We start from the raw sequence: 25023 nt of genomic DNA on the forward strand, positions 1-25023 counted from the left end.
TAGCAAGTATATATCAGTTATACATAATCACCGTCTCCCGAGTCAGCAAGGTAGTGCAGGGAGACAGATGAGGAATGGCTCAACCCACGCACATACACATGTATATACATCAATGCCCCATACACTCACATATACATACAGATACATACACAGACATATACATATATACACATGTACATATCCATACTTGCTGCTTTCATCCATTCCTGTCGCCACCTTGCACATATGAAATGGCATTTCTCCCCCCCAGCGAGGTAGCAAGTATATATCTTTTTTTTTTTTTTTTTTTTTTTTGCCGCTGTCTCCCGCGTGTGCGAGGTAGCGCAAGGAAACAGACGAAAGAAATGGCCCAACCCACCCCCATACACATGTATATACATACACGTCCACACACGCAAATATACATACCTACACAGCTTTCCATGGTTTACCCCAGACGCTTCACATGCCCTGATTCAATCCACTGACAGCACGTCAACCCCGGTATACCACATCGATCCAATTCACTCTATTCCTTGCCCTCCTTTCACCCTCCTGCATGTCAGGCCCTGATCACACAAAATCTTTTTCACTCCATCTTTCCACCTCCAATTTGGTCTCCCACTTCTCCTCGTTCCCTCCACCTCCGACACATATATCCTCTGGTCAATCTTCCTCACTCTTTCTCTCCATGTGCCCAAACCATTTCAAAACACCCTCTTCTGCTCTCTCAACCACGCTCTTTTTATTTCCACACATCTCTCTTACCCTTACGTTACTTACTCGATCAAACCACCTCACACCACACATTGTCCTCAAACATCTCATTTCCAGCACATCCATCCTCCTGCGCACAACTCTATCCATAGCCCACGCCTCGCAACCATACAAAATTGTTGGAACCACTATTCCTTCAATACATACCCATTTTTGCTTTCCGAGATAATGTTCTCGACTTCCACACATTCTTCAAGGCACCCAGGATTTTTGTCCCCTCCCCCACCCTATGATCCACTTCCGCTTCCATGGTTCCATCCGCTGCCAGATCCACTCCCAGATATCTAAAACACTTTACTTCCTCCAGTTTTTCTTCATTCAAACTTACCTCCCAATTGACTTGACCCTCAACCCTACTGTACCTAATAACCTTGCTAGAATATATCTGTATACGTATAAAGTTCCTTACAAAAGGCATCTTTTTCAGTCTTATCATATGCTTTCTCCAATTCTTTAATACCATTTGCAATTCACCATCTTTCTCCAACCATTTTCTCTACGTATGTATGTATCTATCTATCTATCTATCTATCTATCTATCTATCTATCTATCTATATCTCTGATGCCTTTGCTTCTGGAAATTCCCCTCAAGGGATGGCCATGGCAAAAGAGTCTCCATTTATTCCTGTCCTCAGGTGTTTGCTTTGAAGAATGTATGTGAGAAATACTTAGAAAAGCAAATGGATTTGTATGTAGCATTTATGGATCTGGAGAAGGCATATGATAGAGTTGATAGAGATGCTCTGTGGAAGTTATTAAGAATATATGGTGTGGGAGGCAAGTTGTTAGAAGCAGTGAAAAGTTTTTATCGAGGATGTAAGGCATGTGTACGTGTAGGAAGAGAGGAAAGTGATTGGTTCTCAGTGAATGTAGGTTTGCGGCAGGGGTGTGTGATGTCTCCATGGTTGTTTGATTTATTTATGGATGGGGTTGTTAGGGAGGTGAATGCAAGAGTTTGGAAAGAGGGGCAAGTATGAAGTCTGTTGTGGATGAGAGAGCTTGGGAAGTGAGTCAGTTGTTGTTCACTGATGATACAGCGCTGGTGGCTGATTCATGTGAGAAACTGCAGAAGCTGGTGACTGAGTTTGGTAAAGTGTGTGAAAGAAGAAAGTTAAGAGTAAATGTGAAAAAGAGCAAGGTTATTAGTTACAGTAGGGTTGAGGGTCAAGTCAATTGGGAGGTAAGTTTGAATGGAGAAAAACTGGAGGAAGTAAAGTGTTTTAGATATCTGGGAGTGGATCTGGCAGTGGATGGAACCATGGAAGCGGAAGTGAATCATAGGGTGGGGGAGGGGGTGAAAATCCTGGGAGCCTTGAAGAATGTGTGGAAGTCGAGAACATTATCTCGGAAAGCAAAAATGGGTATGTTTGAAGGAATAGTGGTTCCAACAATGTTGTATGGTTGCGAGGCGTTGGCTATGGATAGAGTTGTGCGCAGGAGGGTGGATGTGCTGGAAATGAGATGTTTGAGGACAATGTGTGGTGTGAGGTGGTTTGATCGAGTAAGTAATGTAAGGGTAAGAGAGATGTGTGGAAATAAAAAGAGCGTGGTTGAGAGAGCAGAAGAGGGTGTTTTGAAATGGTTTGGGCACATGGAGAGAATGAGTGAGGAAAGATTGACCAAGAGGATATATGTGTCGGAGGTGGAGGGAACGAGGAGAAGTGGGAGACCAAATTGGAGGTGGAAAGATGGAGTGAAAAAGATTTTGTGTGATCGGGGCCTGAACATGCAGGAGGGTAAAAGGAGGGCAAGGAATAGAGTGAATTGGATCAATGTGGTATACCGGGGTTGACATGCTGTCAGTGGATTGAATCAGGGCATGTGAAGTGTCTGGGGTAAACCATGGAAAGTTGTGTGGGGCCTAGATGTGGAAAGGGAGCTGTGGTTTCGGGCATTATTGCGTGGCTGCTAGAGATTGAGTGTGAACGAATGGGGCCTTTGTTGTCTTTTCCTAGTGCTACCTCGCACACATGAGGGGAGAGGGGGAAGGTATTCCATGTGTGGCGAGGTGGCGATGGGAGTGAATGGGGGCAGACAGTGTGAATTGTGTGCATGGGTATATTTGTATGTGTCTGTGTATGTATATATATGTGTACATTGAGATGTATAGGTATGTATATTTGCATGTGTGGACGTGTGTGTGTATACATTGTGCATGGGGGTGGGTTGGTCCATTTTCTTTCGTCTGTTTCCTTGCGCTACCTCACAAACGCGGGAGACAGAGACAAAGCAAAATGAATAAATAAACACATGTATACATATGTTAGTTGGAGAGATGGTCAGCAGGCATTATTGGATTTCATATTAATCGATAGGAGTGTAAAAGAGAGACTTTTAGATGTAAATATACTGAGTGTGGCAGCTGTTGAGATGTCTGATCATTGTTTCGAGAAGGTATGGTTGAATATTTGAAGAAGTTTACAAGAAATAGGAAACTGTTGATGAAAAGAGAGTGGTAAGAGTACACGAGCTTGGAAAAGAGATTTGTGTGAAGATTTATCAGGAGAGATTGAATGTAGAATGGCAAAAGATGAGAGTATATGAAGCAAGGGGAGTGGGTGAGGAATGGAAGGTATTTAGGGAAGCAGTGCTGGCATGTGCAAGAGATTCATTTGGCATGAAGAAGGTTGGAAATGAGCAGGTAAGAAAAGGTAGTGAGTGGTGGAATGACAAAGTTAGCTTGTTGATGAGGCATAGATGTGTAAAAACAGTACCTACAGGGAAGAAGTGCAAATGATTGTGAGATATGTAAGAGAAAGCAGCAAGAGGTCAACAGGAAGGTGTAGGGGTTGAAAAAGAGGGCATGTGAGAGTTGGGATGAGCAGTTATCAGTAAACTTTAGGGAAAATAAGATGCTTTAGAGAGAGATTAATAGTGTGGGGAAAAAAGAGAGCAAGTGGGAACATAAGTGAAAGGGACAAATGGAGAAGTGGTAATAGGGAGTGATGAAATGAGGAGGAAGTGGAGTAAATATTTTGAAAGACTTTTGAGTGTGTTTGATGATAGATAGGGTGGTAGATGTAGGGTAATTGGGTCAGGGAAGTGTGCAGAGTGAGAGTCATGGAAAGAAGTTTGATGAAAAATAGGTGAAAAGAGTCTGGCATAAGATGGAATGTGGTAAGGTGGCTGGAGTGGATGGTATTGCATTTGTATCTTTTAAGAAAGGGGGTATCTATGTTGTTGACTGGTTAGTATTTTCATTGCACGTATGGATCATGGTGAGATGCCTGAGGGTCTTCTTAATGCTTGTATGATGCCAATGTATAAAGGCAGTGGGGACAAAGATGTGGTTAATCCACAGGGGTATCAATTTGTTGAATGGACGTAGTAAGTTGTATGGGAGAGTGATGATCAAGAAGGTGAAGGGATGTACCGAGCATCTGATTGGAGAGGATCACCATGATTTCAGGAGTGGTAGATTATGTGTTTATCAGTGTTTGTTTTGAAGAATGTGTGTTCGAGATATTTAGAGAAACAAGGATCTGTATGTAGCATTGATGGATCTGAGAAGGCACATCATAGTGCTGATACAGATTCCTAGTAAAAGGTCTAAAGAATATGTGGCATGGGAGGAAAGCTTTCAGAAGTAGTGAGGAGTTTTTTTCATGGGTGAAAGGCATCTGGACAAATAGGAAGAGAGGAGAGTGAGTGGTTCCAAGTGAAAGTTGGTCTGTGGCAGGGGTATGAGATCCCAGCATGGCTGTTTAATTTGTTTATGGATGAGATGGTGAGGGAAGTAAATTTAAGGGTCTTGGAGAGAGGGACAAGTATACAGTCTGTAGTGGGTGAGCAGGCCTGGGAAGAGAGTTAGTTGTTTGCTGATGACATGGTACTGGTGGCAGATTCGAGTGAGAAACTTCAGAAGTTGGTGATTGAGTTTAGGAAAGTGTGTGAAGGGAGGAAGTCAAGAGTGAATTTTAATAAAAGGAAAGAGGGATAGGTTACATGGGTGCAAGTTTGGATGGAGAATGTTTGGAGGAAGATATGAAGTGTTTTTGAAACCTTGTAGTGGACTTGTCAGCAAATGGAATTGTGGAAGAAGAGGTGAGTCATTGGGTGGAAGAGAGAGCAAAGGTTCTTGGAGCATCGAGGAATATGTGGAAAGAGAGGTTGTTATCTAGAAAAGCAAAAGTAGGTATGTTTGAAGGTATAGTACTCTCAATGATGTTGAATGGATGCAAGGCATGGGCTATAGATGAGGATGTGCAGAGGAGGGTGGATTTGTTGGAGATTAATAATTTGTGGACAGTATGTGGTGTGAGATGGTTTGATTGAGTAAGTAATGAAAGATTAAGAGAGAGATGTGGTGATGAGAAGGGTATGAGTGAGAGAGCAGGAGAGGTTGTGTTGGAATGGTTTGGACTTATGGAGAAGGTTAGTAAGGAAAGTTTGACAAAAAGGATATATGTGTCTTCTTCTTCTTCTTCTTCTTCTTCTTCTTCTTCTTCTTCTTCTTCTTCTTCTTCTTCTTCTACTTCCTTCCTCCTCCTCCTCTTCTTCTTATTCTTCTTATTCTTATTCTTCTCCTTCCTCCTCTTCTTTTCATCTTATAATTATTATTATTTTTTTTTTTTTTGCTTTGTCGCTGTCTCCTGCGTTTGCGAGGTAGCACAAGGAAACAGACGAAAGAAATGGCCCAACCCACCCCCATACACATGTATATACATACGTCCACACACGCAAATATACATACCTACACAGCTTTCCATGGTTTACCCCAGACGCTTCACATGCCCTGATTCAATCCACTGACAGCACGTCAACCCCGATATACCACATCGATCCAATTCACTCTATTCCTTGCCCACCTTTCACCCTCCTGCATGTTCAGGCCCTGATCACTCAAAATCTTTTTCACTCCATCTTTCCACCTCCAATTTGGTCTCCCACTTCTCCTCGTTCCCTCCACCTCCGACACATATATCCTCTTGGTCAATCTTTCCTCACTCATTCTCTCCATGTGCCCAAACCATTTCAAAACACCCTCTTCTGCTCTCTCAACCACGCTCTTTTTATTTCCACACATCTCTCTTACCCTTACATTACTTACTCGATCAAACCACCTCACACCATACATTGTCCTCAAACATCTCATTTCCAGCACATCCACCCTCCTGCGCACAACTCTATCCATAGCCCACGCCTCGCAACCATACAACATTGTTGGAACCACTATTCCTTCAAACATACCCATTTTTGCTTTCCGAGATAATGTTCTCGACTTCCACACATTCTTCAAGGCTCCCAGGATTTTCGCCCCCTCCCCCACCCTATGATTCACTTCCGCTTCCATGTTTCCAACCGCTGCCAGATCCACTCGCAGATATCTAAAACACTTTACTTCCTCCAGTTTTTCTCCATTCTAACTTACCTCCCAATTGACTTGACCCTCAACCCTACTGTACCTAATAACCTTGCTCTTATTCACATTTACTCTTAACTTTCTTCTTTCACACACTTTACCAAACTCAGTCACCAGCTTCTGCAGTTTCTCACATGAATCAGCCACCAGCGCTGTATCATCAGTGAACAACAACAGACTCACTTCCCAAGCTCTCTCATCCACAACAGACTTCATTTTTGCCCCTCTTTCCAAAACTCTTGCATTTACCTCCCTAACAACCCCATCCATAAACAAATTAAACAACCATGGAGACATCACACACCCCTGCCGCAAACCTACATTCACTGAGAACCAATCACTTTCCTCTCTTCCTACACGTACACATGCCTTACATCCTCGATAAAAACTTTTCACTGCTTCTAACAACTTGCCACCCACACCATATGTTCTTAATACCTTCCACAGAGCATCTCTATCAACTCTATCATATGCCTTCTCTAGATCCATAAATGCTACATACAAATCCATTTGCTTTTCTAAGTATTTCTCACATACATTCTTCAAAGCAAACACCTGATCCACACATCCTCTACCACTTCTGAAACCACACTGCTCTTCCCCAATCTGATGCTCTGTACATGCCTTCACCCTCTCAATCAATACCCTCCTATATAATTTACCAGGAATACTCAACAAACTTATACCTTTGTAATTTGAGCACTCACTCTTATCCCCTTTGCCTTTGTACAATGGCACTATGCACGCATTCCGCCATTCCTCAGGCACCTCACCATGAGTCATACATACATTAAATAACCTTACCAACCAGTCATCAATACAGTCACCCCCTTTTTTAATAAATTCCACTGCAATACCATCCAAACCTTCTGCCTTGCCGGCTTTCATCTTCTGCAAAGCTTTTACTACCTCTTCTCTGTTTACCAAATCATTTTCCCCAGCCCTCTCACTTTGCACACCACCTCGACCAAGACACCCTATATCTGCCACTCTATCATCAAACACATTCAACAAACCTTCAAAATACTCACTCCATCTCCTCACATCACCCCTACTTGTTATTACCTCCCCATTAGTGCCCTTCACTGAAGTTCCCATTTGCTCCCTTGTCTTACGCACTTTATTTACCTCCTTCCAGAACATTATTATTTATTTATCTATTATACTTATTCGCCATCTCCTGCATCAGTAAGGTAGTGCAAGGAAACAGACGAGGAATGACCCAAGCCACTCACTTACACATGTATACATAAAGGCCCATACACACATATATACATACATATACATTTCAGTATATACATAACTTATTCATACACAGACATATACACTTATACACATGTAAATATTCATACTTGCTGCCTTCATCCATTTCCATCGCCATGCTGCCACACATGAAACGACATCCCCCTCCTTCCCCCACCAGCGAGGTAGTGCCAGAAAAGACAAAAAAGGCCACATTCGTTCACACTCACTCTCTAGCTGTCATGTGTTATGCACCGAAACCACAGCTTCCTTTCCACATTCTTCCTCTTCCTCTTCTTCTTCTTCTTCTTCTTCTTCTTCTTCTTCTTCTTCTTCTTCTTCTTCTTCTTCTTCTTCCTCAAATTCATTTACTCACCTGCTAGTCTTTCACCCTCTCAAAAGCAAATAGAACAAATCTGCAGATATGCACTGCACACAAAAAGTGTACTCAGAACAATTGCTGGCTGTTTGACAATCACAAACACTCAATATCCACAAAGTGAAATAAAGATTCTCATAATACAACCCTACCTTATCATGCTCTGCACTCATTTTTGTGCTATGACTCTAGACCCCTCCCACTTAGATCATTCCATAACTAGCCACCAACCCGTAAGTAGAAATAAAAAGCTTACCACTGCCTCACACTTTAGCAACCTCTGCTCACAGATCCTTGTACTCTCAACAAATATAATTCTGCCAAAATGTATATACACTGAAATAACCCATGAACCTTTAAACAACCACCCTCCTAACTTAAACTCCATCTTACCAGACAAACACCCATTAGAACCAACACTTCCTGCACAAACACAAGTCACACTTTCCTGTCTATTGTCCAGTCATCACGCATCCCTGTAGCATAAAAACAGTTTTAACAGATCGCATGACCTTTCATGCCCACAATGCAACTAACACATTGAAGACATTGATCTCTTAATACTCAGTTTCCCTGTACTTTCCTCACATGATACACACACAACATCACTGCACTTTATGACATATGGTCCTGACCAGTGGATGTAGCTGGCTATCTGGGCCCTGCTAGAGCCTTTAAAGAGAAATGAAACTCCTGGGGCAGGAAGTAAGTAGCAAGTATATATCAGTTATACATAATCACCGTCTCCCGAGTCAGCAAGGTAGTGCAGGGAGACAGATGAGGAATGGCTCAACCCACGCACATACACATGTATATACATCAATGCCCATACACTCACATATACATACAGATACATACACAGACATATACATATATACACATGTACATATCCATACTTGCTGCTTTCATCCATTCCTGTCGCCACCTTGCACATATGAAATGGCATTTCTCCCCCCCAGCGAGGTAGCAAGTATATATCTTTTTTTTTTTTTTTTTTTTTTTTTTTTTTGCCGCTGTCTCCCGCGTGTGCGAGGTAGCGCAAGGAAACAGACGAAAGAAATGGCCCAACCCACCCCCATACACATGTATATACATACACGTCCACACACGCAAATATACATACCTACACAGCTTTCCATGGTTTACCCCAGACGCTTCACATGCCCTGATTCAATCCACTGACAGCACGTCAACCCCGGTATACCACATCGATCCAATTCACTCTATTCCTTGCCCTCCTTTCACCCTCCTGCATGTTCAGGCCCTGATCACACAAAATCTTTTTCACTCCATCTTTCCACCTCCAATTTGGTCTCCCACTTCTCCTCGTTCCCTCCACCTCCGACACATATATCCTCTTGGTCAATCTTTCCTCACTCATTCTCTCCATGTGCCCAAACCATTTCAAAACACCCTCTTCTGCTCTCTCAACCACGCTCTTTTTATTTCCACACATCTCTCTTACCCTTACGTTACTTACTCGATCAAACCACCTCACACCACACATTGTCCTCAAACATCTCATTTCCAGCACATCCACCCTCCTGCTCACAACTCTATCCATAGCCCACGCCTCGCAACCATACAAAATTGTTGGAACCACTATTCCTTCAAACATACCCATTTTTGCTTTCCGAGATAATGTTCTCGACTTCCACACATTCTTCAAGGCACCCAGGATTTTTGTCCCCTCCCCCACCCTATGATCCACTTCCGCTTCCATGGTTCCATCCGCTGCCAGATCCACTCCCAGATATCTAAAACACTTTACTTCCTCCAGTTTTTCTTCATTCAAACTTACCTCCCAATTGACTTGACCCTCAACCCTACTGTACCTAATAACCTTGCTAGAATATATCTATATATGTATAAAGTTCCTTACAAAAGGCATCTTTTTCAGTCTTATCATATGCTTTCTCCAAATTCTTTAATACCATTTGCAATTCACCATCTTTCTCCAACCATTTTCTCTACGTATGTATGTATGTATCTATCTATCTATCTATCTATCTATCTATCTATCTATATCTCTGATGCCTTTGCTTCTGGAAATTCCCCTCAAGGGATGGCCATGGCAAAAGAGTCTCCATTTATTCCTGTCCTGACATACTTCCCTCGCATACCCCAATCCATGCATTCTTCCACTACTTCTCTCCCTCCATTATTCCTCCACACAATTTGCCCATGTCACAGTTGGTCTTCCACTCACACCAACCCCTTTGATTGTACTATCATACACACTCCTTGTAAACTTCCAGTCTTCAGGTACCTGCCTTGGGATGTACAATCATTGGAGCATGCTTTTTGCAGATGACATGGTTGTGGCTGACTCGAATGAGAATTTTCAGAAGCTGTTGACAGAGTTTGGGAGAATGTGGAAGGATAAGGTTAAGAGTGTGTATGAATAAAAGTATGATAATGAAGTGCAGATGGAGATTGTTACAGGATTATGTGAGTGTAAGTTTGTTGAGTATTCCTGGGAAATTATATGGGAGGGTATTGATTGAGAGGGGTGAAGGCATGTACAGAGCATCAGATTGGGGAAGAGCAGTGTGGTTTCAGAAGTAGTAGAGGATGTGTGGATCAGGTGTTTGCTTTGAAGAATATATGTGACAAATACTTAGAAAAGCAAATGGATTTGTATGTAGCATTTATGGATCTGGAGAAGGCATATGATAGAGTTGATAGAGATGCTCTGTGGAAGGTATTAAGAATATATGGTGTGGGAGGCAAGTTGTTAGAAGCAGTGAAAAGTTTTTATCGAGGATGTAAGGCATGTGTACGTGTAGGAAGAGAGGAAAGTGATTGGTTCTCAGTGAATGTAGGTTTGCGGCAGGGGTGTGTGATGTCTCCATGGTTGTTTAATTTGTTTATGGATGGGGTTGTTAGGGAGGTGAATGCAAGAGTTTTAGAAAGAGGGGCAAGTATGCAGTCTGTTGTGGGTGAGAGAGCTTGGGAAGTGAGTCAGTTGTTGTTTGCTGATGATACAGCGCTGGTGGTTGATTCGTGTGAGAAACTGCAGAAGCTGGTGACTGAGTTTGGTAAAGTGTGTGAAAGAAGAAAGCTAAGAGTAAATGTGAATAAGAGCAAGGTTATTAGGTACAGTAGGGTTGAGGGACAAGTCAATTGGGAGGTAAGTTTGAATGGAGAAAAACTGGAGGAAGTAAAGTGTTTTAGATATGTGGGAGTGGATCTGGCAGCGTATGGAACCATGGAAGTGGAAGTGAATCATAGGGTGGGGGAAGGGGCGAAAGTTCTTAGAGCGATAAAGAATGTGTGGAAGTCGAGAACATTATCTCGGAAAGCAAAAATGGGTATGTTTGAAGGATTGTGGTTCCAACAATGTTATATGGTTGTGAGGCATGGGCTATGGGTAGAGTTGTGCGGAGGAGGGTGGATGCGCTGGAAATGAGATGTTTGAGGAAAATATGTGGTTGAGAGAGCAGAAGAGGGTGTTTTGAAATGGTTTTTTGGTCACATGGAGAGAATGAGTGAGGAAAGATTGACCAAGAGGATATATGTGTCAGAGGTGAAGGGAACGAGAAGTAGGAGACCAAATTGGAGGTGGAAAGATGGAGTGAAAGAGATTTTGAGTGACTGGGGCCTGAACTTGCAGGAGGGTGAAAGGCGGGCAAGGAATAGAGTGAATTGGAACAATGTGGTATACCGGAGTCGACGTGCTGTCAATGGATTGAACCAGGGCATGTGAAGCGTCTAGGGTAAACCATGGAAAGTTGTGTGGGGCCTGGATGTGGAAAGGGAGCTGTGGTTTTGGTGCATTATTACATGACAGCTAGAGACTGAATGTGAACGAATGTGGCCTTTGTTGTTTTTTCCTAGCGCTACCTCGCGCACATGAGGGGGAGGGGGTTGTTTTTTCATATGTGGCGGGGTGGCTATGGGAATGAATAAAGGCAGACAGTATGAATTATGTACATGTGTATATATGTATATGTCTGTGTGTGTATATATATGTATGCGTTGAGATGTATGGGTATGTATATGTGTGTGTGTGTGGACATGTATGTATATACATGTGTATGTGGGTGGGTTGGGCCATTTCTTTCGTCTGTTTCCTTGCGCTACCTCGCTAATTTGGGAGACAGCGACAAAGCAAAATGATTAAATAAATAAAAAGTTTGAATTAGGAAGACTTGAAGGAAATGGAGTGCTTTACATATCTGTAAGTGGATGAAACTGTGGATAGACCATGATAGGCCAAAATAAGGGATAAGATTGAAGATTAGGGCAAAGCTCTTGGATGCATTATGAAGAATGTGGAAGAAGAAAGACTGTATTGTCTGTTAGGGCAAGGATGGATATATCTTAAAGTATAGATGTCCCAGCAGTGTTGTGTGGATGGGAGTCCTGGGCCGTAAAGACAAAAAAAAGGTAGAAGGAGGATGTGTTGGAAGTGGAATGCCTGAGGATAGCATGTGGTGTGATACAGGATGTTCTTGTGTAGAATGACAGAGTAAAAGGGAGAGTATGGTGATAAGTGCATCCTGACAGAGAGCTTACCAGGGTGTTGGAATGGTTTAGTCATATAGAGAGTATTAGTGAAGAAAGATTAACTGAGAGGAATGAGGGGGAAGGGGGAGACTGAAAAAGAGTAGGAAGAATGGAATGAGAGAGGCTTTAGGGGTATCGGGGCCTGAACACTCAGGAAGATAAAAGAAGTGCATGGGATAGAATGAATTGGATCATTGTGGTATATGAAGGTGACATGCTTTTAGTGAGCTGAACCTGGGAATGGAAAGATGTCAATATAAAACATTGAATCATTTGTTAGGCTTGGGCATAGGTGGTAGATTTTTGTTTCTTTGAATTATATACAACAGCTAGAGAGTGGATGTTTGCAAATAAGGTGGTTGTTCATTTGTTTCTTTAGCTTCTTTGCTAAGCCAGGAGAAGCAGTTAGGTATAACAAAAAAAATTAGATACCACTTTTTTCGTTGAGAAGTGTCACAACTGTTGTTTTGAAATGCACAGACAAGAAAGAATTTTTAGAACAAGTATCATAGGCAGTATGTATTTTGATGTACATTGTTACTCATTGATTGATAAGGTAGTATTGAAATCATTAATGGTTTTTGCTTAAGGATGTAAAACTTTCAGTTTGCTCTTCAACACTGGCGGTCTCGCATGAGGAGAGAGAAAACAGCTGAAGAGAAATTTCGTGAACGACCTCTAGTACTTCGGAAGAGAAGAGAGAGACTCAAAGCGACTGCAAACTGGCCTCTATTTTATTATAGGTTTAACCAAGATCATGCTCTCCCGAATCTAATATGGAACTATAAAGTAAGTTAATTTCACAAATATGTTGATAGTTTGTTGAATCATAGAATTATATTTCATTAGGAAGAAAAGGCTATTTACTTACAGAATATTATGTGCAATTGTACTTTTAGTATTTTGAATTTGGATTGATGTAGAAATGCTTACAATTTTACTTTAGATTTGCAGATATGAATATGTATCTGTTTTAAGTATATTAATATATTTGTTTACTTAACCCTTTCACTGCTGCCTATCTTCGTATGGTTCCCTAAAAGTGTCATTTTATCAAAAAATGAAAGTGCATATATATTTAACATTTAACCACTTTTCTAGTATGAAAGTACCTTGAGACTTCCTTATATAGTTAGTATCTTTAAGAACATGATATTATTTTGAATTTTTTTTTATTGAAAAAGTATGGAAAAATAGACTTTTTTTTATTGTGATGCAGAAGAAAAGTGTCTTAGGGATATCAAATGAAGCCAGGAATGATCCAGAGGTATAATTCTTTTTGTGTAATAGAGGTGCAACATTATGTAAACTGTACACCACGAATTGCTTGAATATTTTATTAGATTTTTAGCCTTTGATTTCATCCTAAATAAAACAAAGCAATATAGTTATAAATTTTTTTTATTTTTATGGTACCAAAAGAACTTATTGTTCAGATGATTGATAGCATAGCATAAAGAACACTTTTATTGAAATTGATATCAGATACCTCCATCCATGAAGGACAAACCTTGTCACTAGTGGTGTTGGTGGATTGGCCAGGTTCTAGCTCATCATATCTTGATGACACTCGCATCTTCTGCCACCATATCTGAGATCATCCCTCACTTATGTTTTGTCATCTTCTGACTCTGACATGTCAAGGACATCCTCAATCTCTTGCTAAGTTGCAGGCCTCTTTCATTTTCCACTCATACTGATGGATAAGCTAAAATAGGAAAGAAGTGATGTTCATAGTCGAAAAGAAACAACTACAGGAAAGCAAACGAAGAAATTTGTGATATATGTGAGCAGTAAGGTTGTGTACTCATATCATGACCTTGTAAGTTAGTTATGTATTTAATTGTTTTATTGTTTCTTACACGAGATGTTCCGTATTGATTCATATGAAATTAAGATCATTGAAATTGTATAAGAAAAATGTAAATAGTGTAAAAGAAGAGAAAAATTTAGGATACCCACTTTAGTGGGTATTTGTCATGCTCATGAACAGTTTTCTTTATATCACCATAGATTAGAGATACATCTCATTGTTTTATGAACTTAATATGAAAGAGATTTTACATTGATTCATATGAATTTTGGTCACTAAAGTGGAGAGACATGCATCATGATCATATAAGAACACGTAGTGTACTTTCATCATAATATTATGTATGCAAAGTAGCGAATAGGTTATGTAAGAAAACCCAGAACATTTTACATTTACTCTTATACATCTTTAAAATTTAAAAGTCTTCAACTAACTTTTTTTCTCAAACATTCAGTCATCTTTTATGTAATCAATAAACTTATATTTGGTGGGAATCATGAACTTTTCTTGATGGAAGCTAGAGGCTAGGATGAACATTTGTTGAGGCTTTTAAGAAGAGAGAAAATTATATGGGTGGAAAGGGTTGTGAAAATGCTTGAGGTTGGAAAAGAGGCTTGTATAAGGAGATATCAGGAGAGATTAGTTGAAGAATGGCAAAAGATGATAGTAAACAAAACTAGGGGAGTAGGCAAAGAATAGGAGGTACTGAGGGAAGTAGGGCCAGATGTGCAACAGAAGTGTGTGGCAAGCAGCAAGTGGGATGTGTGCATATGGGAAGAGGTAGTGAGTGGTGGAATGAGGTAGTTTAGTTGTTAGTGAAAGAGAAAAGAGAGGTTTATGGGTCATACTTGCAGTGAAGAGTGAAAGCAATCAGAAGTATGTGAACAAGCAACAGAAGGTTAAGAGGAAGGTGCAGGACCTGAAAAAGAGAGTAAATAAGGTGTGGGGTGAGAGAGTATCAGCAGACTTAAGGGAGAATAAGAAATGTTACGGAAGGAAGTGAATACTTTGAGGAGAACAAGTGGACAAGTAAGAGCAGATGGGGAAGTGGTAACAGGCACAGAAGAGGGGAAGAGGAGATGGTAAGTATTTGAAGGAATTGAATGAGTTTGATAATTGGATGGCAGATATAGGGTTTTGGGATGTGGAGGCATGTGATGCGATAGAGTTATGGCATGTGGTCTAGTGAAAAGAGAAGAGGAAGAGGTGGTAAATACTTTGCATGAGATGAAGTTTGGCAAAGCAGCTGGATTGGGTAAATTTCTTAAAAAAGGATGATGGTGTCATGAATAGTTAGCATTATCAGTATATATATGGTTCCCAGTGAATGTCTGTTCGCGGCAGGGGTGCGTGATGTCTCCACGGTTGTTTAATTTGTTTATGGATGGGGTGGTTAGGAAGATGAATGCAAGAGTTTTGGGGAGAGGGGCAAGTATGCAGTCTGTTGTGGATAAGAGGGCTTGGGAAGTGAGTCAGTTGTTTGCTGATGATACATCACTGGTGGATGATTTGGGTGAGAAACTGCAGAAGTTGGTGACTGAGTTTGGTAAAGTGTGTGAAAGACGAAAGCTGAGAGTAAATGTGAATAAGAGCAAGGTTATTTGGTTCAGTAGGGTTAAGGGACAAGTTAATTGGGAGGTGAGTTTGATTGGAGAGAAACTGGAGGAAGTGAAGGGTTTTAGATATCTGGGAGTGAACTTAGCAGCAGATGGAACCATGGATGCAGAAGTGAGTCACGGGGGAGGGGGTTCTGGGAGTGTTGAAGAATGTGTGGAAGGGGAGAACATTATCTTGGAGAACAAAAATGGGTAAGTTTGAAGGAATAGTGGTTCCAACAGTTATATGGTTGTGAAGCATGAGCTATAGATAGGGTTTTGCAGAGGAGGGTGGATGTGTTGGAAATGAAATGTGTGAGGACAATATGTAGTGTGAGGTGGTTTGATCAGGTAAGTAATGAAAGGGTAAGAGAGATGTGTGGTAATAAAAAGAGTGTGGTTGAGAGAGCAGAAGAGGATGTGTTGAAATGGTTTGGAAACATGGAGAGAATGAGTGAGGAAAGATTGACAAAGAGGATATATGTGTCAGAGGTAGAGGGAACGAGGAGAAGCAGGAGACCAAATTGGAGATGGAAGGATGGAGTGAAAAAGATTTTGAGCGATTGGGGCCTGAACATACAGGAGGGTGAAAGGCGTGCATGGAGTAGAGTGAACTGGAACGATGTGGTATGCTGGGGTCAATGTGCTGTCAGTGGATTGAACCAGGGCATGTGAAGCATCTGGGAAAAACCATGGAAAGTTTTGTGGGGCCTGGATGTGGAAAGGGAGCTGTGGTTTCAGTACATTATGCATGATAGCTAGAGACTGAGTGTGAACGAATGTGGCCTTTTTTGTCTGTTCCCGGTGCTGCCTCATTGGAGGGGGGAATGCTATTTCATGTGTGGTGGGGTGGCGATGGGAATGGATGAAGGCAGCAAGTATGGATATATACATGTGTATATGTCTATGTTTTTTTTTTTTTTTTTTTTTTTTTTTTTTTTCTCCGCTGTCTCCCGCATTTGCGAGGTAGCGCAAGGAAACAGACGAAAGAAATGGCCCAACCCACCCCCATACACATGTATATACATACACGTCCACACACACAAATATACATACCTACACAGCTATCCATGGTTTACCCCAGACACTTCACATGCCCTGATTCAATCCACTGACAGCACGTCAACCCCGGTATACCACATCGATCCAATTCACTCTATTCCTTGCCCTCCTTTCACCCTCCTGCATGTTCAGGCCCCGATCACTCAAAATCTTTTTCACTCCATCTTTCCACCTCCAATTTGGTCTCCCACTTCTCATCGTTCCCTCCACCTCCGACACATATATCCTCTTGGTCAATCTTTCCTCACTCATTCTCTCCATGTGCCCAAACCATTTCAAAACACCCTCTTCTGCTCTCTCAACCACGCTCTTTTTATTTCCACACATCTCTCTTACCCTTACATTACTTACTCGATCAAACCACCTCACACCACACATTGTCCTCAAACATCTCATTTCCAGCACATCCATCCTCCTGCGCACAACTCTATCCATAGCCCACGCCTCACAACCATACAACATTGTTGGAACCACTATTCCTTCAAACATACCCATTTTTGCTTTCCGAGATAATGTTCTCGACTTCCACACATTCTTCAAGGCTCCCAGGATTTTCGCCCCCTCCCCCACCCTATGATCCACTTCCACTTCCATGGTTCCATCCGCTGCCAGATCCACTCCCAGATATCTAAAACACTTTACTTCCTCCAGTTTTTCTCCATTCAAACTTACCTCTCAATTGACTTGACCCTCAACCCTACTGTACCTAATAACCTTGCTCTTATTCACATTTACTCTTAACTTTCTTCTTTCACACACTTTACCAAACTCAGTCACCAGCTTCTGCAGTTTCTTACATGAATCAGCCACCAGCGCTGTATCATCAGTGAACAACAACTGACTCACTTCCCAAGCTCTCTCATCCACAACAGACTTCATACTTGCCCCTCTTTCCAAAACTCTTGCATTCACCTCCCTAACAACCCCATCCATAAACAAATTAAACAACCATGGAGACATCACACACCCCTGCCGCAAACCTACATTCACTGAGAACCAATCACTTTCCGCTCTTCCTACACGTACACATGCCTTACATCCTCGATAAAAACTTTTCACTGCTTCTAACAACTTGCCTCCCACACCATATATTCTTAGTACCTTCCACAGAGCATCTCTATCAACTCTATCATATGCCTTCTCCAGATGCATAAATGCTACATACAAATCCATTTGCTTTTCTAAGTATTTCCCACATACATTCTTCAAAGCAAACACCTGATCCACACGTCCTCTACCACTTCTGAAACCACACTGCTCTTCCCCAATCTGATGCTCTGTACATGCCTTCACCCTCTCAATCAATACGTATGTATATGTATGTATTCGTTTAAGTGTATATGTCTGTTTATGTATATTTATGTATAGATTGAAGTGTATTTGTATGTATATGTGCGTGTGTGGGCGTTTTTGTATATACATGTGTATGTGGGTGGGTTGAGCCATTCTTCGTGTTTCCTTGCACTACCTCATTAATGCAGGAGACGGCGGTCAATTATAATGATAATATAATAATATGGGTTGAGGTGAGTTGCCCAAAGTTTGGTAGAATGCCTTTGTAGTGCCATTGTATAAAGGTTAGGGAGACAGAGGTGAATATTCAAATTACAGAGGTGTAAGTTTGTTGAGTATATCTGGTAAGATGTGAGTGAGTGCTGATTAAGAAGGTAGTGACGTGCATATAGCATCCGACTGGGTTGGAATTTTATGGCTTCAGTAGTGATATGTGATGTGTGGTAAAGGTGTTTCCTTTGAAGAATCTGTGTAAGAGGTACATGGAAAAAGAGAAAGATCTGTGTGTTGCATTTATAAAGATGGAGAAAGAGTATGATATGATTGATAGTGATGCTTTATGGAAGTTATTACAAATGTATAATGTGGAAGGAAAGCTGTCAAGAGAGTAAGGCATGTGTGGAAGTAGGGTGAGAGGAGGGTAAGTGGTCCTAGATGAAGGTAAGTTTACATAACAGTTGTGTTATGTCTTCCAGGCTCTTTAGTCTGTTTATGAATAGGATGATGATGGAAGTGTATGAGAGGTTTACAGAGAAAGTTATGTTTTTAACATTATACATATATATATATATTACAAAGGCAAAGGGGATAAGAGTGAGTGCTCAAATTACAGAGGTATAAGTTTGTTGAGTATTCCTGGTAAATTATATGGGAGGGTGTTGATTGAGAGGGTGAAGGCATGTACAGAGCATCAGATTAGGGAAGAGCAGTGTGGTTTCAGAAGTGGTAGAGGATATGTGGATCAGGTGTTTGCTTTGAAGAATGTATGTGAGAAATACTTAGAAAAGCAAATGGATTTGTATGTAGCATTTATGGATCTGGAGAAGGCATATGATAGAGTTGATAGAGATGCTCTGTGGAAGGTACTAAGAATATATGGTGTGGGAGGCAAGTTGTTAGAAGCAGTGAAAAGTTTTTATCGAGGATGTAAGGCATGTGTACGTGTAGGAAGAGCGGAAAGTGATTGGTTCTCAGTGAATGTAGGTTTGCGGCAGGGGTGTGTGATGTCTCCATGGTTGTTTAATTTGTTTATGGATGGGGTTGTTAGGGAGGTGAATGCAAGAGTTTTGGAAAGAGGGGCAAGTATGAAGTCTGTTGGGGATGAGAGAGCTTGGGAAGTGAGTCAGTTGTTGTTCGCTGATGATACAGCGCTGGTGGCTGATTCATGTGAGAAACTGCAGAAGCTGGTGACTGAGTTTGGTAAAGTGTGTGAAAGAAGAAAGTTAAGAGTAAATGTGAATAAGAGCAAGGTTATTAGGTACAGTAGGGTTGAGGGTCAAGTCAATTGGGAGGTAAGTTTGAATGGAGAAAAACTGGAGGAAGTAAAGTGTTTTAGATATCTGGGAGTGGATCTGGCAGCGGATGGAACCATGGAAGTGGAAGTGGATCATAGGGTGGGGGAGGGGGCGAAAATTCTGGGAGCGTTGAAGAATGTGTGGAAGTCAAGAACATTATCTCGGAAAGCAAAAATGGGTATGTTTGAAGGAATAGTGGTTCCAACAATGTTGTATGGTTGCGAGGCGTGGGCTATGGATAGAGTTGTGCGCAGGAGGATGGATGTGCTGGAAATGAGATGTTTGAGGACAATGTGTGGTGTGAGGTGGTTTGATCGAGTAAGTAACGTAAGGATAAGAGAGATGTGTGGAAATAAAAAGAGCGTGGTTGAGAGAGCAGAAGAGGGTGTTTTGAAATGGTTTGGGCACATGGAGAGAATGAGTGAGGAAAGATTGACCAAGAGGATATATGTGTCGGAGGTGGAGGGAACGAGGAGAAGTGGGAGACCAAATTGAAGGTGGAAAGATGGAGTGAAAAAGATTTTGTGCGATCAGGGCCTGAACATGCAGGAGGGTGAAAGGAGGGCAAGGAATAGAGTGAATTGGATCGATGTGGTATACCGGGGTTGACGTGCTGTCAGTGGATTGAATCAGGGCATGTGAAGCGTCTGGGGTAAACCATGGAAAGCTGTGTAGGTATGTATATTTGCGTGTGTGGACGTATGTATATACATGTGTATGGGGGTGGGTTGGGCCATTTCTTTCGTCTGTTTCCTTGCGCTACCTCGCAAACGCGGGAGACAACGACAAAGCAAAGAAAAAAAAGAAAAAATATATATTTTATTTTCATTTATTTTATTACTTTTAATTGCTGTTTCCCGTGTCAGCAAGGTAGCGCCAGGAAACAGACAAAAAAAAAATAAAATAATGGCCCATCTGCTCATATACACATATATATATTTAAACGCCCATACACGCACATATACATACATATAAACATATACACATACATACACAGACACATACATATAAACACATGTACATATTCATACTTGCTTGCCTTCATCTATTCCTGTTGCTACCCTGCTCCACAGAAAATAGCATTGCTACCCCCTGCTTCAGCGAGGTAGCACCAGGAAAATTGTAGAAGGCATGGTTCCTAACTTAAATTCAGAAATAATATCTTATTAGCATGACAGGCATGGAAGACTTTGTAAAGCACTACCTCTTGAATGCACAAGAAGAAAGAATATTTTAAACGTCCGGGGCCCAAGTCTCTTCAATACCTTACCATTTACCATCAGAAACAGCATGGTATGCACAATAGAGAAGTTCAAGAGTGCAGACTCAAGTTAGAATTACCAGAAGCTGATGTATGAGTGTGGGAGAGTATTTAAAGGAAGATAGTTGGGAGTTGATTAAAAGTAAGGTTATAAAGTTTAGGAGGAAAAAGAGACAGGTTGGTTTGAATGCAAATTTGAATGGAGAGAACCTGAAGCAAATGAAGTGTTTTAGATACCAGAAAGTGGGAATAGTAGCAAATGGAGTCTTAGGAGCTGATGTAAGCCATAGGGTGGCTGAGGGGCTGAGTTCCTGGGTTCATTGAAAAGTGTATGGAAAGATAGGTCTATGAGAGGAAAGGTGGGTATGTATGATGGTCTAAGGTCTATGAGGGGAAAGGTGGTTATGTGTGATGGTCCAACAGTCCCAGTGGTGTTCATTGGATTAAAGGTTAGGGCCACAGATAAAAGGTACAGAAGAGGGTGAATATGGTGGAAATATAATGTTTGAGGATGGTATGTGGAGTGAGGAGGTTTGATTATGTAAAAAATGATAGGATAAGAGAGAGGCATGGTAATAAGAAGGCTATGGTTGTGAGAAGTGAATAGATTATAGTGAAATGGTTTGGATGGATAAAGAGGGTGAGTGAGGTGAGGCTGACATAAGAGAATTTTCTTGTCAGGAGTGGAGTGGAGTGGACAAGAAATGAACTGAATTGGAGATGGAAAGATGGAGTGAATAATGCTTCAAGTGATCAGGTCCTGAATGTGCAGGAGGGCATGAGGCATGCATGCGATAATGAATTTGAACAGTGTGGTATGCAGAGGAAGACATGCTGTCAGTGGGCTGAGGCAGGACATGTGAAGCATTCAGAAGAAATCACAGAAGGATCTGTGGGGCTTGGCTACAGATAGAGCTTTTTGTTTCAGTGCAAAGTGCTATAGTGGAAACAGCAGACAAATATGAGATATATTATTACTGCTGTTGCTTCATACTCCAGGAGTCCCTTTTATCTTTATGAGGCTCCAGCAGCTTCAAGAAAACTGGCCACATCAGCCTGTCAGGAACATAGGTGATATAGTGTAGTGATGTGTATGCATCCGTGTAATTACCTACCTTTACTGTATGCAAGTTTTACACTTGTGGGGACCCATCTCTTGAACATTCTCTACTACCATACAACTTCTTAGATATATGTATGCTCTCTTCATTAACCTTGTCCTTAGTCATTCTATTCCATTCATCCACCACTCTTATACTATAAAAGTACTTCTTTACATTTTTTTTTTAATAGGTTTTTTGCCTGGTTTCATGTTTATGTCCAATGGTTTCTCTTTCCTTACATCTCTCAAAGAACTGTTCACTGTCCACATCATCAATCTATATTTAAACTTAATGGAAAAGGTGTGATCAGGTCCCTCCACACTCTTCTCTCTTCCAAATGGACAAATTTGAAGCTTTAGCCATTCCCTGTAACTTAGTTTTCTGGTACCATCTCTGTTGTCCTCATGAGGACCTTCTGTATTATATGTGAATATATGTGGTGACAAACATGAGAAGCATTTTCTAGTTTTAGCCTCATGTGGGATAAGAACTCTTCGCTATGTATTTCCTTATCCGTATGCTTGAAAGCTGTGTTGCTGGGCTCTGTGAAAAGTCATCGTTGGAAGTAGGATCTCATTGGACAACTTATGACTTCAAAGGAGTTTCATTTCCCTGCTACTGGAAATAACACAGCCCTAGGCTGCAGAAGCCTATTGCAAGGTTGTGGGGAACATCAGGATTCTTATATAGAAATTGTCCTTAGGGTATTTATAAATGAATACACTTGAAAGCTACTCTGATATTTGTCAAAAGACTGTTTGTCTCCTTTACTGTATTCTCCTAATATGGGACTGTGCCAGCTGATGAGGGACAGTGTTGACTCCCAAGCCCTTCTTACACACAGAATCCTGAAACTTATATCCTGCTTAATGTTAATCTTATTATGGCCTTCTTTCACTTTATCCCATCCTCATTACCTTGCTTGGGTTTAAATTCATCTACCGTATATGAAACCAACTTTGGGGTCTGTTTAGGTTCTTTAGCTGATGCTTTCCTCCTCACTTTTCACATCCCTCATGACGTCTGCATCTACAAACTCCTTCAGGTAGGAGTGCGTTTAAGGGCAGTAAGTAAGTGCAAGATGTCTTTGTTTTGGTGGTTTTATCGTGGGCATGAAGGGTCTTGAGATATGTTGAAATAGTGTTTATAGTGTTGTAGGGATGGGTGAGAAACTCATCCCATGTCCATGTTTCAGTAACTTATGTCAGGGTCAGGAGGACTTTGCTGCCCTTAATCCTTTCTTCACTTCCATACTTACACCTCTACCCTTCATTGTTCTCTTACAAGACTCAGTGACTTTTTTATTGTGTACTGCTCCTCCTTATCTCTCCTTCCATATCATCAAGCTTACCCAAGATATCTCCCAAATACTTGAATTTTGTCGCCTCTTCCAGTCTTTCTCCTCCTATATCTGTTACCCAGTTTTATACAATTTCTTTTCTCACTCTATAGGGCTTTGCAAAAATCAGTACTTTCATTTATTTTGCATTCAAAGACCATTACTTCACTTTTACTCACCTTTACCTTCAGTTGCTTATGCTTACACACATCATAAAGCACACTCACAACCTTCTGTAACTCCTCTTCACTTTTCCTGGTATACTTAACAGACTTATTCATCTATAACTGCTACATACATCCTGAGCACATTTTTCTTTAAATAAAAGAACAATAATAGCTTTCACCCAGTCCCCAGGCACAACCTTCTCTTTCCATGCGAAATTACATATCAAATACGTTCACTCTTTAACTCTCTGTCCTCCATATTTTAACATTTCAGCCATAGTCCCATCCACTCCTGGTGCCTTTCCTACCTTCAACTTCATTATTGCTCTTTTTACCTCCATTCTTGCTATAGGCCTCAGTGCTTGTATCCTTTTCCTTCCATCCTCCATATCCATGCATGTAACAACTACTGCCCTATCTTCTCTCATTCTTCAGTTTTTCAAAATAATATGTTCATCTTCCTTTCACATATTTCTTTTTTGGTTCAGCAACTCCCCTTCTTTCCTTCTCATATCAACATTTCCACTTTTATGTCCATCTCTCTCCTTTTTCACCTCTAGGTACAGTTTCCTATTTTCTCTAAAATTTTCATTCATCCTCCCAAGTCTTCATCCACTCTGCTTTCCTCTATTGTAGTTTTAGCATTCCACTTACACATCTTATATTTTTCCATCCTCCTTTGCTGAACTTCCACTTGTACATTCCTTTCAAGCAATCTTCCATATGCCTTTGGTATTAGCCTCAGTTTTCTACATGATAACAAATTTAGTAATGAACTAGTTTGAGTGAACTCAGAAACACTTCTTAAGCAATATTGAGGAATGAAACATCTTGAAATAGCTTGAACTTTACTATCTAGAAAGATGAGGAGAAAGATAGACAATGCATAGTGCCAAATGAGGGTATAAAGGACAATATACTGTGCCTAAAGGCCTCTCAACAAGAAAAAACAGTTTTAGCTCTATGAATATATTATTAAATATATCTGAAAGATATCAAACAAAAGTGTATGAGGGTCCAGAACATTAGATAAAAAGACTATTCAGTGGAACACCAAGCTGATTAAATAACATTCATGGGACAAGTACAGAAATATTTAAGGATGAAGAGAAAGATAGACAGTGCATAGTGCCAAATGAGGGTATAAAGGACAATATACTGGGCCCAAAGGCTTCTCAACAAGGAAAAATCAGTTTTGGATCTATAAATATACTATTGAATATACCAGAAAGATATCAAACAAAAGTGTATGAGGGTCCAGAACACAAGATAAAAAGACTACTCAGTGGAACACCAAGCTGATTAAATAACATACATGGGACAAGTACAGAAATACTTAAAAGAAACCTTGATAAATGGATGAAAACAGCTCAAGATGAATTTAGGATTGACAGTTATAATTTGTTCTTGGCATTAGAGAGAAACGGCATTGTCATCCAAGCAAGATATACACTGAGTACATCATGATAACTTTGTTTATCAGCAAATCTCTTTGAAAGTATTCATAGGTAGGTACTTTAACTCTGTTTATTAGCAAATCTCTGAAACTATTCATAGGTAGGTACTTTCCTTCTAAGCTCAGGCTCATTGAGGACTACTGTCCACAACTGGAACCTCTGACATT

At 40.9% G+C, this 25023-nt stretch overlaps 1 protein-coding gene across 3 annotated transcripts in view; it reads left to right on the forward strand.

The window, feature by feature from the left end:
• Rme-8 (receptor mediated endocytosis 8) overlaps positions 1-25023 on the forward strand; it is a 554100-nt gene that overhangs the window by 280970 nt on the left and 248107 nt on the right. For all 3 annotated transcript variants that reach the window (XM_071666770.1, XM_071666772.1, XM_071666771.1), the window contains one exon: positions 12859-13041. In XM_071666770.1, coding sequence (XP_071522871.1) covers positions 12859-13041 — 183 coding nt within the window. The remainder of the gene's footprint in view (positions 1-12858; positions 13042-25023) is intronic.

Source organism: Panulirus ornatus, chromosome 11 (genome assembly GCF_036320965.1).
Source record: "Panulirus ornatus isolate Po-2019 chromosome 11, ASM3632096v1, whole genome shotgun sequence".
Taxonomy (NCBI): domain Eukaryota; kingdom Metazoa; phylum Arthropoda; class Malacostraca; order Decapoda; family Palinuridae; genus Panulirus; species Panulirus ornatus.